The 12970-nt window shown below is 34.8% G+C and overlaps 1 protein-coding gene across 1 annotated transcript in view; it reads right to left on the bottom strand.

Moving 5' to 3' along the window:
* LOC111083062 overlaps positions 1–12970 on the bottom strand; it is a gene marked incomplete at both ends in the record, with an annotated part of 30246 nt that overhangs the window by 6295 nt on the left and 10981 nt on the right. Inside the window, 3 exons of the mRNA XM_022379288.1 lie at positions 5586–8456; positions 9885–10023; positions 12225–12407. Coding sequence (XP_022234996.1) covers positions 5586–8456; positions 9885–10023; positions 12225–12407 — 3193 coding nt within the window. The remainder of the gene's footprint in view (positions 1–5585; positions 8457–9884; positions 10024–12224; positions 12408–12970) is intronic.

The raw sequence follows: 12970 nt of genomic DNA, 5'->3' as shown, positions 1-12970 counted from the left end.
AGCAAAGGGAAATTTCTTCAGTAAACTCTCTTAAGCATAAGTGCATAAATCAAGATTCACATATTAAGAACATTAAATCTTTTAGTCACAGAGTAGCAAACCAAAAGAGTTCAAGGTAGAAGAAGCAGGCCTAAAATCTAGGCTTACCCACATCAATGATCATTGTACAATATAATGTGATCTTGTAATAATTTGTAACATAACATTTTTGAACTGGACTATAGAAATTTCATAATGCCCACAAATAAAAATTAACTTTTTCTTAAATCAAAAATGTATTTCCAATGATACTTAGTTCTTCTCGCACTACAGCCGGTACTCGACTGCCAGGGTTTCTTCCTTTGCCCATCTAAGCATTGTAATTCGATGACGAGAAACCCACTTTGAGACTAATAATTCTTGGAGACGGCTTGAATGGGTAATGGAAAAAACTGTTATGTTATAACATTTGCTGTTAAACTACTTGTACCTGATGATGACAAAACCTTGTCGAAATGTTGTACATTTGCTGTTATGTTAAAGTTACATTAAAGTTTTTCTTCATTACCTATTCAAGCCATCTCCAAGCATTATCATCTAAGCATTGGTTTGATTATTTCTCGCTTACTCAAGTCTTTTATACCCCAGTTAATTGCCCTTGGCGACATTTGTCTCATGACACTCTCCACATACATCAATGCACCCACTATCCTGGTACTGTATATAAGTACCTCATTCATATAATGTTATCACTCTTTTGAGATTGACTCAATCTACAGTCTCTAACACCGGCTCTTAGTGGGAAGGAAGGGCGGGAAAGTATGAAAGGAGGCAAGTATTACTGGAAATATATTTTCGATTTAAGAAAATGTTAATTGCCAAAACATACTTACCTCCCCTCACACTACAGGTAGAATCCCAAATTGATAAGGTGGAGGGGCCAGTGAGAGCATTATCCAAACATAAAGTGTCTCCATAGATCATGGGTATGTCAATAGAAGATTGGCACCCTTGTGAGGGAACTGCACTACATCCAGAACAGGTATGCTCTTCACCCAGAACTTAGTTCATGTACTGTGGATGGAAGTTTATATGAGTTATCATCACTATTGGCCAGGCCCAACCAGATAGCTGAGATTCCAGTGCTCGGGGTTGGAATTATAAGGCTATGGTTCCTATATTCCACATTGGTGGCTGGGGCAATTGGACTGCAATATATATATGTTTACAAACAAGATCCAAAAGGATCTTTATTTTCTAGAAGAAGACCAGTGAACTATTCGAAAGCTCTCCAGTTTTGGGTTTCATTTGAAAACCATTAAAACTTTTGTATGTGATCCTGGGTGCTAACTTCTTAATCAGAACATATACATATTTATATACTTATGAGTGGATTCCAACCTGTAGCCATAAAGTGATGCATTCTGAGCCATGTTGAGAAGGTAAGCAACATCGAACTAGGCAAACCTTCTCCTCAATCTGAAGTCCAAAAGGCATATTCAACCTGAGGAAAGAGAACTCATCCGGTGTGGAATTATGAACACCCATCTTCACTCCCCAACCATGCAGCAAGACAAATTATTCTTGTCTCTGGAATTATGGGGAGGATGTGGAACAAATTCTGCTCAACCAAGGACCTGGGATGGGATCACTCAGTGTTCAGAATCACAAGGAAACAATGGACCCTCTTTCATGAACAATGTACTGAACCAATATTGATGAAAAAGAAGGGTCATATATAACCCAACTGGATAGCCTAACATCAAATCTGGACTGGTATTATGAATAGGTTCTTGCGTAGGCTGGAACCTCTTCCACCGACATCTGAGAAAAAAACATCCAGGGTCCCAGGTAAAAGGGACCCCAACTTCATCCTCTTCTCCAAAAGTAGAAGAAATTCACTCTGACACTCTGGAGGAAAAGTCTCTATCCACCACTCCAGCGACTGGAAAATGGATGTGGTAAGGACTCCCTTGCTCCACTAGTATAATCTGGGGGGTAATGCACATTAAGAATTCCTGAGGAATAGTGCTTTGGAAACAATGCAATAGGTGAACCTGGTTCCCTAAATTTTTAAAGGCAAACCGACCCCAATATGCTCAGTCCAAAGTCCACAGGGATGGGTGGGATTCTCTTATGCTTTACTCATGATAGTCCATGAGTGGTGGTCCAGCATAGTACAGTAATACCACTCGGTCAGCCTCTAGGTGATTTTATGGAACACCTCTTTTCTACAGAGCCTTTTGCAACCTAGATAAAGTATATTGAATTAGTGTTTGCTAGTGCAGGATTGGTTTGATAAAAGCATAGCTGCCTGGGCAACACTTGCCACAGAGTGGGATCCTGTGAAAACAAAGTAAGGGACCTGAAAGATAAAGACGAAATAAGTGTAGCAATGAAAATACTCACCTCTCTGTATAATCTAACAGAAATGATTAAGATAGCTACAGGGGGTAGTCAAAAACCCTGAGATGAAGATACTGCCAGATCATGCACATAATGTGAGATAAAAATATTGGGGGAGGTCCACATACAATGTCCTCCAGCAAGCAATTCAACCAGATCACTAAAGACATAGAAATGTGATGAATCTCATTAGACGTGACTCGTAGAATTCTCCTCGCCTTCAAAGAAAGCCCAGAATAACCGATATGGATCAATTTTGTACCCACCTTGTCAATGTAGCTGGGGATAAATCCTGCGATACTGAATGATCCCAATAAATAAAAAGTTGTTGTTTAGCATCTCTAAAAGCATTATTGTGGGCAAAAAAACCTTCTAGACCCTCACTGGACATAACAACCGATCAAAATCTGATCAGTCATAGAAGTGAGAAATAATGATCAGTTGAAGCAGCAAAAATAATCTATCCCCTTCCTTTGCTGCCAGTGTTTTAGGGAAGAAGAACCAGTCTGAGGACATAGGCAGAGTGATAAAACATCCTGTGTACAACCAGCATAAACCACTACCAACAGGCAATGTCTGTAGGTCAGCAGCAACGAAAAATAAACCTTCAGGGAAAGGTGATACATGGCACATGAGGCTAAGGTCTCAAACGGGTGTTGAGAAAGGGCATGTAATGTAACCTTAATAAACTAGTTAGGTAACTGGAATGGTCATTTGGAACAAAGGACACAAAGTGATGTGAAAAAGCCAGAGTAATGGGGACTCAATGAATTTTTGTTTCTAGTATCAAACAGTAGTCGATAAAGCCACCTTATACAGGGCAATTGTGGAAGATGCAAAACCATTGGCGAAGAGCCTGGTCACAAAACGAGTTATGATTGGTACTTCTGATTGAAGTAGGTTCAACCTCCTCTCAATACATCATTGCCAATAGGTGTGCCAGTTCCACTGATAAATGTCATTGTGAAACTAAGCAAAGGCTAAGATAGATACATGGCAACCTTATAAATTGAACCCCAATACCATGTAAAGGACTGCATAACCTCCATACCTGAAGTTTGAGCTTCTCAATAGCTGGGTGTACCATGTGGGGTATAAAAGACTGGAGCAAGCAAAAACAAATGCTTAGATGTGCAAAGGAAGAAATCCTGGCAGTTCAGTAATAGCTGTAGTGTGAAAAAGGATATGTGTGTTTTGAAATATACTTTTTTGAAATTGTATATCCTAGTCATGGACCAATAAAGCTATATTTTGTTGTTGTATTTTTAGGATTAATATCTAAAATAATATTCCTGTGAATATTTATAGAATTAAGAAATTTCAGTTTGAATTTTAAAAAATTTTTAGAAAACTGTTAGTATTACATGTAATACAAGTTTTTGTATGATTTACTTCAATCCAAAAACTATATAATTTCAACGTAATATTACACCAATCTGTAAACATTCTCAATTTATACCTTATCATTTAATATATTGTTTGGAAATCTGTTAAATCATAAAATAAACAATGTTATGGGTGTTTTTTTCTGTTTAAATCCTGGCTCACAAGTTCCTGTAGTGATGATATTTCATGTACTAACTTTAATCACATCTCTTCATGTTGAATGTCAATCAAAAACTGATCTGTTATTCAGACTGTAGTCCACACCATCATACTCCCATTTCAATAAATCAGACTAAATTGCAGAACTAAAATTAAATAGGTCACCTGCCATTCTCCAGATCCATGCTTGCACATCATTTCAAAACTGGGTGAAGTGGCTGTGCCATCATGACTTCAATGTCAATAAATGGGTTTCACATCAAGCATAATGATATTAAGAATTCTTAGGGTTATGTGCAATATTTCGATTCCAGAATTTTTAATTAAAGAAGATCATGCTGCAAGAACCTCTACAGTCAAGTAGTTAGGCCTAACTGATTGTTCAGTCGGGAAATGTTCACCATAATGACTGGTGTTAGGGTCATTGTAAATTTGTTATAAACTCAATTTTGGCATTCGTTTTTTTTTTTTAAGTGAATACCTGACAGTATTTTTCATTAACCTAAAATTATACTGTCATTTTTTTTCTTATAATTTCATCTTTTCAATTTCATATAATTCATAACAATACAGTATTGCAAATATTGATTATACAGTGTAGCCCCGTTATAACGCGATCGTTGAGGTCCATAAAATGTCATCGCGAAACATGCGGTCTCCCGCTAAATTGGAGTTTTGTAAAAAAACACTTAAAATATCAAAATTTATTAGTATGTAAACTATAACAAGATTATGGTTATGAGGTCGGTCCCAGGGACCGAGCGCGTGTCGAAAGAGTTAATGACCCATCGCGTTATATCCAAATTCGCTTTAAATCGGGGTGCCTAAATACGGGGTTTCACTGTACAACTGTGTTTAAAGAATTCTTTATGCACAGCATGATGGATGCACCAGTTAAATTCTAAAATCAAATGCTTTTATCTTCTTTTTCAGATCAACACCTGTGATTTGAACTTGATTTTCTTTACGTACAAGTGCATGTTTCTGAAAGTTAAACCTTTCTTCTAACTCTTTTGACCACATCTTGTCCAAAAATATAAAACCATCCAGTTAATGTTCTTAAGATATCAAGAAGTCTAATAAAATACAAGTTTTATTATTGAAAGGAAAATGAAACCTTTTTTTTTTTTCAGTGAATTCTTGGAGCTTGAACAGCACCACGAAAGCAAACTGCATTTTTATTAAACTAAAAAAAAAAAAAAAACTAAAACTATAGAAATCAAGCTCAGATTGTTGATCTATAAGTTAAATTAGTTACATTCATTGCTGGGCAAACAATAACTACTGTAGCATACATGACATCCATAGGTTTTGAACAATAACTGCTTAGTTTAAGATTGTTTGTTGAGAGATTGCACAAATCGTTCAACCAACAGAAACTACTTCATCCATAACATCATCAATGGCACAACAGTAAGTCTGCAGGCTTGAAACACTAAAAACTAAGGTTTGATACCCATGGTGGGTAGAGTACAGATAGCCCATCATGTACTTTTGTGCTTAACAGTAACTATAACTTTTTTTTCAATGCTTAAGCAATAACATTAAAAGTATTAAAAATTGGCTCTTGATTCAAAACATGAATTTTGTTTTAAACTGTTTGACCCATAACATGAAAATTATTAAGTAGTTTAGCAGGAAATGTTATGAATTACCTTTTTCTTTCTGTAATTTTCCATGATCATCATCTTCTTTGGAGTCAAAGCTGTCACTTTTTTCTAAAGATCCTTTTTCTGGATATGCATCAACTAACTCTTTGTCAGAATGGCATTCTATATAATCATCATTACTTATTCTGTGTTCTAATGAATATTCAGGAGGTAATAAATCCTCAAACAGGCCATCATTCTTGTTCCACTCAATGTCAATGCTTGACTTTAACTCAGGAAAAGTAAAGTTTGACCAAGCTGGATGTTTATTAGTGGCTATTTCTGGTAATTGTTCTTTTATGCCCTCTGTTTGAGTTTCCCCTTCAATGTCTTCAATAACAGAAGAGCATGCTGTGTGATACAAAGCATCATTTTCTGGCTGTTCATTTGTCTGTATATTGTTTTCTTCAAGCAGACTTTCTTGTCCTTTTGTCTCAGCTGAGTTCTGTGGTATTGTTGTGACTACCAATGTTTTAAGATTTGCAGGTCCTATCTCACTGGTTTCAATACGAGCCATAACAGGAACCTTATTGAAAATTTGTGTCTGAGCAAAATGAGGACCAGAGTAAAATGACACACTACTTTCTGATTCCTCAAGTGATTTGGTTTTGTTTCTTGTTCTCTTTGGAGGAGTTCCAATAGGCAGAAGTCTTTCTTCTGCTGGAAAATGTCTGTGAGCAGGCCAGTCTAAGTACTTTGGTGTCTGAACTGCCTTTTCTGTTTCAAAAGCTTCTAATATCCTTCTTTGAGCTGCTTCTTCAGAAGATTTTACAGTTACTAAATTCTGTGGATAGCATTTTGAAACTGTGTCCTCACTTATACTTCTGTTAGTTGGATATGATGCTGCTCTCAGATTTTTCTCTGGTATTCCAATTGGCAATAATCTTTCAGGATTTGGTTTATTTGAAATCGGCTCTAGATGAATTGGTCTATGAATTTCAACGTGCCAAAGAGACTTGCAATGATCATTTTGTTTATCACCAGTAGAGACAACCTTTTTGTCATCATGATAGGATAATGTAGAAACATTGCTTTCTGTTCCAAACATACTGCAAAGCTGTTTCACGTGCAAATTTTCATGACTGACATTCTTGATTTCACCAACTTTACTTTCTATTTCAGAAACTTTCAACTTCTCATTATGAACAGGTTTCACTTTAAGCGATCCTGTATCAAATGCACCCATTCTCTGAATTCGAGGCTTCTGTTTCATTGGATCCGTTTGTGAATAGCTTATAGTACACTTTTCTATCCCTGCATCATAACTGGAAGAAACGATTTCTTGATTATAAGGTTCTTTTGACTTTCTTTTGGATACTGTAATACCAGAACTAAATTCTCCTGTGCTGCTAGACATCTCCTCTCCTTGTGCACGTACAACAGTATTCACCTTAGAACTTACAGATGGATAAGGATGTGATACTCTATGTGTGTAATCCCTTGATTTTAAAAGACATACAGTTCTGTTGTCTTTACCAACTCCTGCTTCTTTCGTTTGTACAGTCTTGCTAGCAACCTTTTCTGTGAATGCTGGTCCCATAATGACATCTTTACCAACTCCTGCTTCTTTCGTTTGTACAGTCTTGCTTGCAACCTTTTCTGTGAATGCTGGTCCCATAATGACATCTTTACCAACTCCTACATCTTTGGTTTGTACAGTCTTGTTTGCTACTTTTTCTGTAAATGCTGGCCCCATAATGGCATCTTTGGTTTGTACAGTCTTGTTAGTTACCTTTTCTGTGAATGCTGGCCCCATAATGACATCTTTACCAACTCCTGCATCTTTGGTTTGTACAGTCTTGCTATCTACCTTTTCTGTAAATGCTGACTCCATAATGACATCTTTACCAACTCCTGCATCTTTGGTTTGTACAGTCTTGCTAGCTTCTTTTTCTGTGAATGCTGGCCCCATACTGACAAATGGTGGTTCACTGACATAAACTTGTAAAGAATTGTTTATAAACTGTTTGCTCGATGATACAGACAAGGAATGAGGCTCCTCTTTGTAACCAGTAGGTTTTGGAACCAACAATCCCTCTGATGCAGACTGAGGAAAAACAGTAGAACAGACTTCAGTCTCAATTTTCAATATTTGTTGTTGATCATTAAAAACCTCAGGCTTATTAACATGACAGGTCATTTCAGGTGAGTTGTAAGTATCATAAGGTTCCATGGCCTCATAGATTTCAGTTGATAGCATAGGTTGAAGGATTTTCATGTTTGTATTACTTTGTTCAGTGTCCAAAACTCTGGCACATGTAACTTCCATTTTGAATTCATCTTTCTCCATAGACTCGTGAACAAATTTTTCAACAGGGACATCTCTGACTGACCGACAATCGCCATGATCTGTTTCCAAGATTTCTGAAACCGGAAAAGCTGAGATGCCATCTTGTGAAATATAGGTGTCTTTTGGTGCCTGATTAGAACAGACATTGGTAGTTTTTGAAGGATCAAATACAACTACATGATCTGTTAAACCATTGTCTTTAACCACCCTAACTCTCGCCTGTTCTGTTAAAACAGAAACAGTTTCAATAGATGAGAGTTCAAGTTCTCCAGTATCTTTTCCAGAGCTTTCAGACTTAGGGCTTTCAGGAATTGCTTCTAATTCTGGTTCAACATCATCATCACAAGAACAACCATAATCTAATAATTTTTTCGTTTTCCAGTCAGCCTTTTCTTTATAAATCATTGGTTGATCTTTCCCTATTTCTGAAAAAGAATTTTCTCCTAATGCTTTGTGGTGAAGACCTCTAAGGTTGGTAACTGTTGCAGTAAAAGACAATTTCACTTCATCTGTTGAAGAAGGCGGTTCATTTGGAGGAGTATAGTGCTCTTGTAAATTTTCAACATCACCTGACACACAACTGAAATCTAGAACAAAAAAATTAAAGAAAGCATTTTATCAGGAGCTTCAGTATGGAATCTTAAGATAGCAAAAACTAGATAATTACAAACGACTATAATTTTTGTGTTTTATAATTAAAGAATTCCTTATGCATTAACAGTATGATTACATTTTAGCCAGAGTTGTCTTTAAAGTGGGAAGGGGGGGGGGTGATACATCTCTTTTAAATACCACAGAGGTACTTGTGGATATGTATATATGGAAGACTTTCTGATATTTTTATAATTTCATTAAATACTTTTTTTAATGTGCACAAGACAAAATGACTTTTTTTGGCTTGTGATAACCCTTTAATGATTAAAATGAAAACTCTTAATATAATTCAACCATAAAACATCCTGTCTGTTTATGGCCTGAAATTTTCTCTTTGTTTTTTTATATTTAAAAAATGTCATAATAAAGTAAACAGTAATAACCAACACACATTAAAAAAACTAAGTTCTGTTTCAAATATACTTTCATTGGTGTATATAAAATAAGCCCATTGAATTTGATAAAAAATTTGCTAATGTATCCTTACTTTATAGAAAGTTACAATGTATTAAAAAAGTCCAATATTATTATTTGAATAAGTTTTCATCAATTCATTTTTAAAATGAATCCACATTTCAAACATCATGCATCAAAATCTAAAAGTCAATTTCAATAATGTTTAAAATTACTAAAAACCAAGATGTCCAAGTTAATTTAGAATCAGTAATGCACAGATATCATGAACATAGATCACTAACACTAGATTTGATAACCCTAGCTAAGCCTAACTCTACCCATGTTTATAATTTTCACCACAGTTGTACATATAAAAACTCTTAAGTTCAAATCTATGATGACTTATGGTCAATAATGTCATCATTGTTGTAAATGTTTCACCCGATGTATCAAAGGATTAATCCTAATCAAAGAATTGACGATGTCATAGATGCTTAATCATTTTAATATGTCATTTCAAAAGAATTATACAACCAACTCGTAAAACAAAATACAACAAAAATGTATAGCTTTAAATTTCTGAAGAAACAGGTGTTACCTGAAGATACCACATATAAAAGAAGACACCAATTGTAAAGAATTAGTAATAATTTACTATCTTCACCAGTGAAAGTATTTGTATGTCATGAATTTAGGCACACACAATATTTCTTTAATGACATTGTAATTGTTTCACCCATTGACTAATTCTGCCACAAAATAAACACACAGTCATGACTTTGAAGTGAAATAGTTATAATTAACACTAAAAGTTATTTATAAATTTTTAAAAATACCTTTTTATAAGGATCTTTAAACAGATAAATGAAATCAAGCATTTATAAAATAACTGGCATGGAATGTGTTTTCTTTCACACACACATATAACTAACTTCAAGTTAAAAAGCAATGTTCACACAAAATACCTCGAAATCGTGAAGGAACAGGACTTAGAAGAGGACCAGTGGAATATTTGCACACGTGGTGTTGAGCCTCTAAAGTGTTGAGAACAATGTGAATAAGCATCTGTATTTGTTTGCAGTATGGTGGACTACTGTAGCGATACTAAAATTGAAAATAAAACCAGTGGTAAGAGAGATGTAAACATTACATAAAATCATGTCACATCACTGAAATGAATGAATAAATCATGTGCGTAAAAAATGGAAGAAGAAAAAAGTTGACATCTTTATCTAAAGATTTTCTATGATATTCCTTTTAAACTAAATCAAACTTTTAGGGATAATAAAGTAGCTGTCGATATCAGGCACATGTTAAGCTGTGTGTTTTTTGCTTTACATTTTCTTAAACCATTTAGTTGGTCTTTTTTCTTTTGATAGATGAAACTAAATATATTACTGTACCATATAACAACTAATGTTTTTTGACTTATTTAACTTTAAGTCTTTAAGTCTATGAAAGAATTTTTTTTGTCAAAAATATAATAATATTTGATTATAATCCCCTTGCACATCATAGAACATAACAATACACCTGTAATAATAGTCTTAAATAACATACTTAGAATAACAAAATTCCACTGGATTAATTTGAATTACTACACATTTATAATTCAAATATCCAAAAACAAGATCTGAGGCAAACGACACTCTTTCTTACCAAATCAAGTAAGAATGTAATGTAATGTAAAGACTGTGAATAAATAATCCAATACTGTTTGTAGAATGTGTGGCTTAATATAAAGCTATGGATAAATAATGCACCATGATTGTAAGAAATTTATGGAAAAACAGTAAATAATGAACTCACATTGATAACGAAATACAGGACATTAGGCGAACTAGACAGATGCCTAGAGCCACTGTGTACAATCTGTAGTGTGTGTTCCCCCCGGAAGGGGGGTCATGGAGAGTCAGAAGAGGGACAAGTAACTATAACTGTAGGAACATATTATAAATGAAAGTACAAATTTGAAAATAAAGAAGTTTTAAAAATTACAGTACAAATATTACTACTGTTAAGTAATATCGTAACATGGGAAAACAAACAAAGATAGACATTAGACTATCTGTGCTCTGCCCACCATGGGTATCAAAACCTGGTTTCCTACATTATAAGTCTGCAGACATACCACTGTGTCACTGGGGTGCAAAATGATAATGACATGTACAGTCTATACACAAATAGGTAATGTGGGGAGGCAAAATGCATGTTAGAAGGGGAGATCTCCACACCACCTGTTTAAGACATCATACATGTGAACCTGTATGGACAATTTTTTACTAATGTATAACTTCAATTGAAAAAAAAAATGCTCCCATTTTTTTAAAAACCTATTATTTAAAACATTATTTTTTGCGTATTTATAAATAAAAGATCAATATAACCTGTGAAGGATCAACATAATCCATGTAGGATCAATATAACCTGTGAAGGATCAATATAATCCGTGTAGGATCAACATAACCTGTGAATGATCAATATAATCCATGTAGGATCAATATAACCTGTGAAGGATCAACATAATCCGTGTAGGATCAATATAATCCGTGTAGGATCAATATAACCTGTGAAGGATCAATATAACCTCTGTTCTTTGTTTTATATTTCCTACTGTTTAGTTGAATCTAAGTGCTGTCATACATTCAGCTAATGATTGGCTAATTATTAACTTGTAATAAATTTTATAATAGAAAATTATCATCTTTAAATGTTCAATGACAAGGTTTTTCAATTGTAAGTTCATCTATTTTCACAGGTTTTGAGATTCGGTCTGAAGAGAAGTTATTATTTAAACACAAGATTTTTTTTTATGTAGGATTATATTTAAAAAGTTTTTTTTTTAACTAAAAAGACAGACTGAAACCCTATATTAATACTTTTCAGAATTGTATAATTGAGAAGAAAAAATTAAATAAAGACTTTGACTTCCAGCATCTTAGAGTGTTACCCCAAACTCTCTTGCTTTCTGACCCGGACCCGCTTTGCTTGCTTGCCTATAAGTGCTTCACATTGTTGTACCTTCGACAGTAAACTGTAGTAACTAGTTTATCACAATTTTTTTTTCTGCAGCCACACCATTTGATATCTAACGTAGAATGGGGGGGGGGGGGTGAATATTTACAGAGGTCTAGGATTTTTCTAAAGTGAAAATACAATAATATATCATTTGGCATTGGATTGTACTGCAGCTTTACAACACATCTAGTGTGTATGTGTTGAGAATGCTTTTGGTTTTATTTAAATATCTTCATGAAATCTTCTAAAAATACACTTTAAAGAACATTTTCGTGACTCAATTTTACCTTGTACAAAATTACAAGAGTAGCCACCAACCATGAGTGTCGAGCATGCGAATCCAGCAACCATAATGAGTAGCTGGGTAATTGATGTTCGTATGCAAACCTCTGGGGAGATGGGCAGTAAATCAGAACAGGAAGACAAACGTTGAGAAGTATGTTCCCTATTTTGAAGTTGTAGTCCAGGACCTAAAATTTAATAATACTTTCACTGAAACAATTTAATATGTTAAAATACAATATAGAAATACCATTCACAAACATTTGGTCAATAGCATCATGTAACCTTTAATAGGACAGAGATTTTGGTTAGACACATTCAAGGACAATTAGTCCACTTTCATGGGACAGAGAATCTGGTTAGAGACGTTCAAGGACAATTAGTCCACTTTAATAGGACAGAGAATCTGGTTAGAGACACTCAAGGACAATTAGTTCACTTTCATGGGACAGAGATTCTGGTCAGGGACGTTCAAAGGATAATTAGTCCACTTTCATGGGACAGAGATTCTGGTTAGAGACGTTCAAGGACAATTAGTCCACTTTCATGGGACAGAGATTCTGGTCAGGGACGTTCAAAGGATAATTAGTCCACTTTCATGGGACAGAGATTCTGGTTAGAGACGTTCAAGGACAATTAGTCCACTTTCATAGGACAGAGAATCTGGTTAGAGACGTTCAAGGACAATTAGTCCACTTTCATGGGACAGTGATTCTGGTTATAGACACTCAAGGACAATTAGTCCACTTTT

The sequence above is a fragment of the Limulus polyphemus genome, unplaced genomic scaffold, assembly GCF_000517525.1.
Source record: "Limulus polyphemus unplaced genomic scaffold, Limulus_polyphemus-2.1.2 Scaffold8058, whole genome shotgun sequence".
NCBI classification, from domain to species: domain Eukaryota; kingdom Metazoa; phylum Arthropoda; class Merostomata; order Xiphosura; family Limulidae; genus Limulus; species Limulus polyphemus.
The sequence above is the reverse complement of the archived record's forward strand: the minus strand, read 5'-3'. Positions and strand labels throughout refer to the sequence as shown.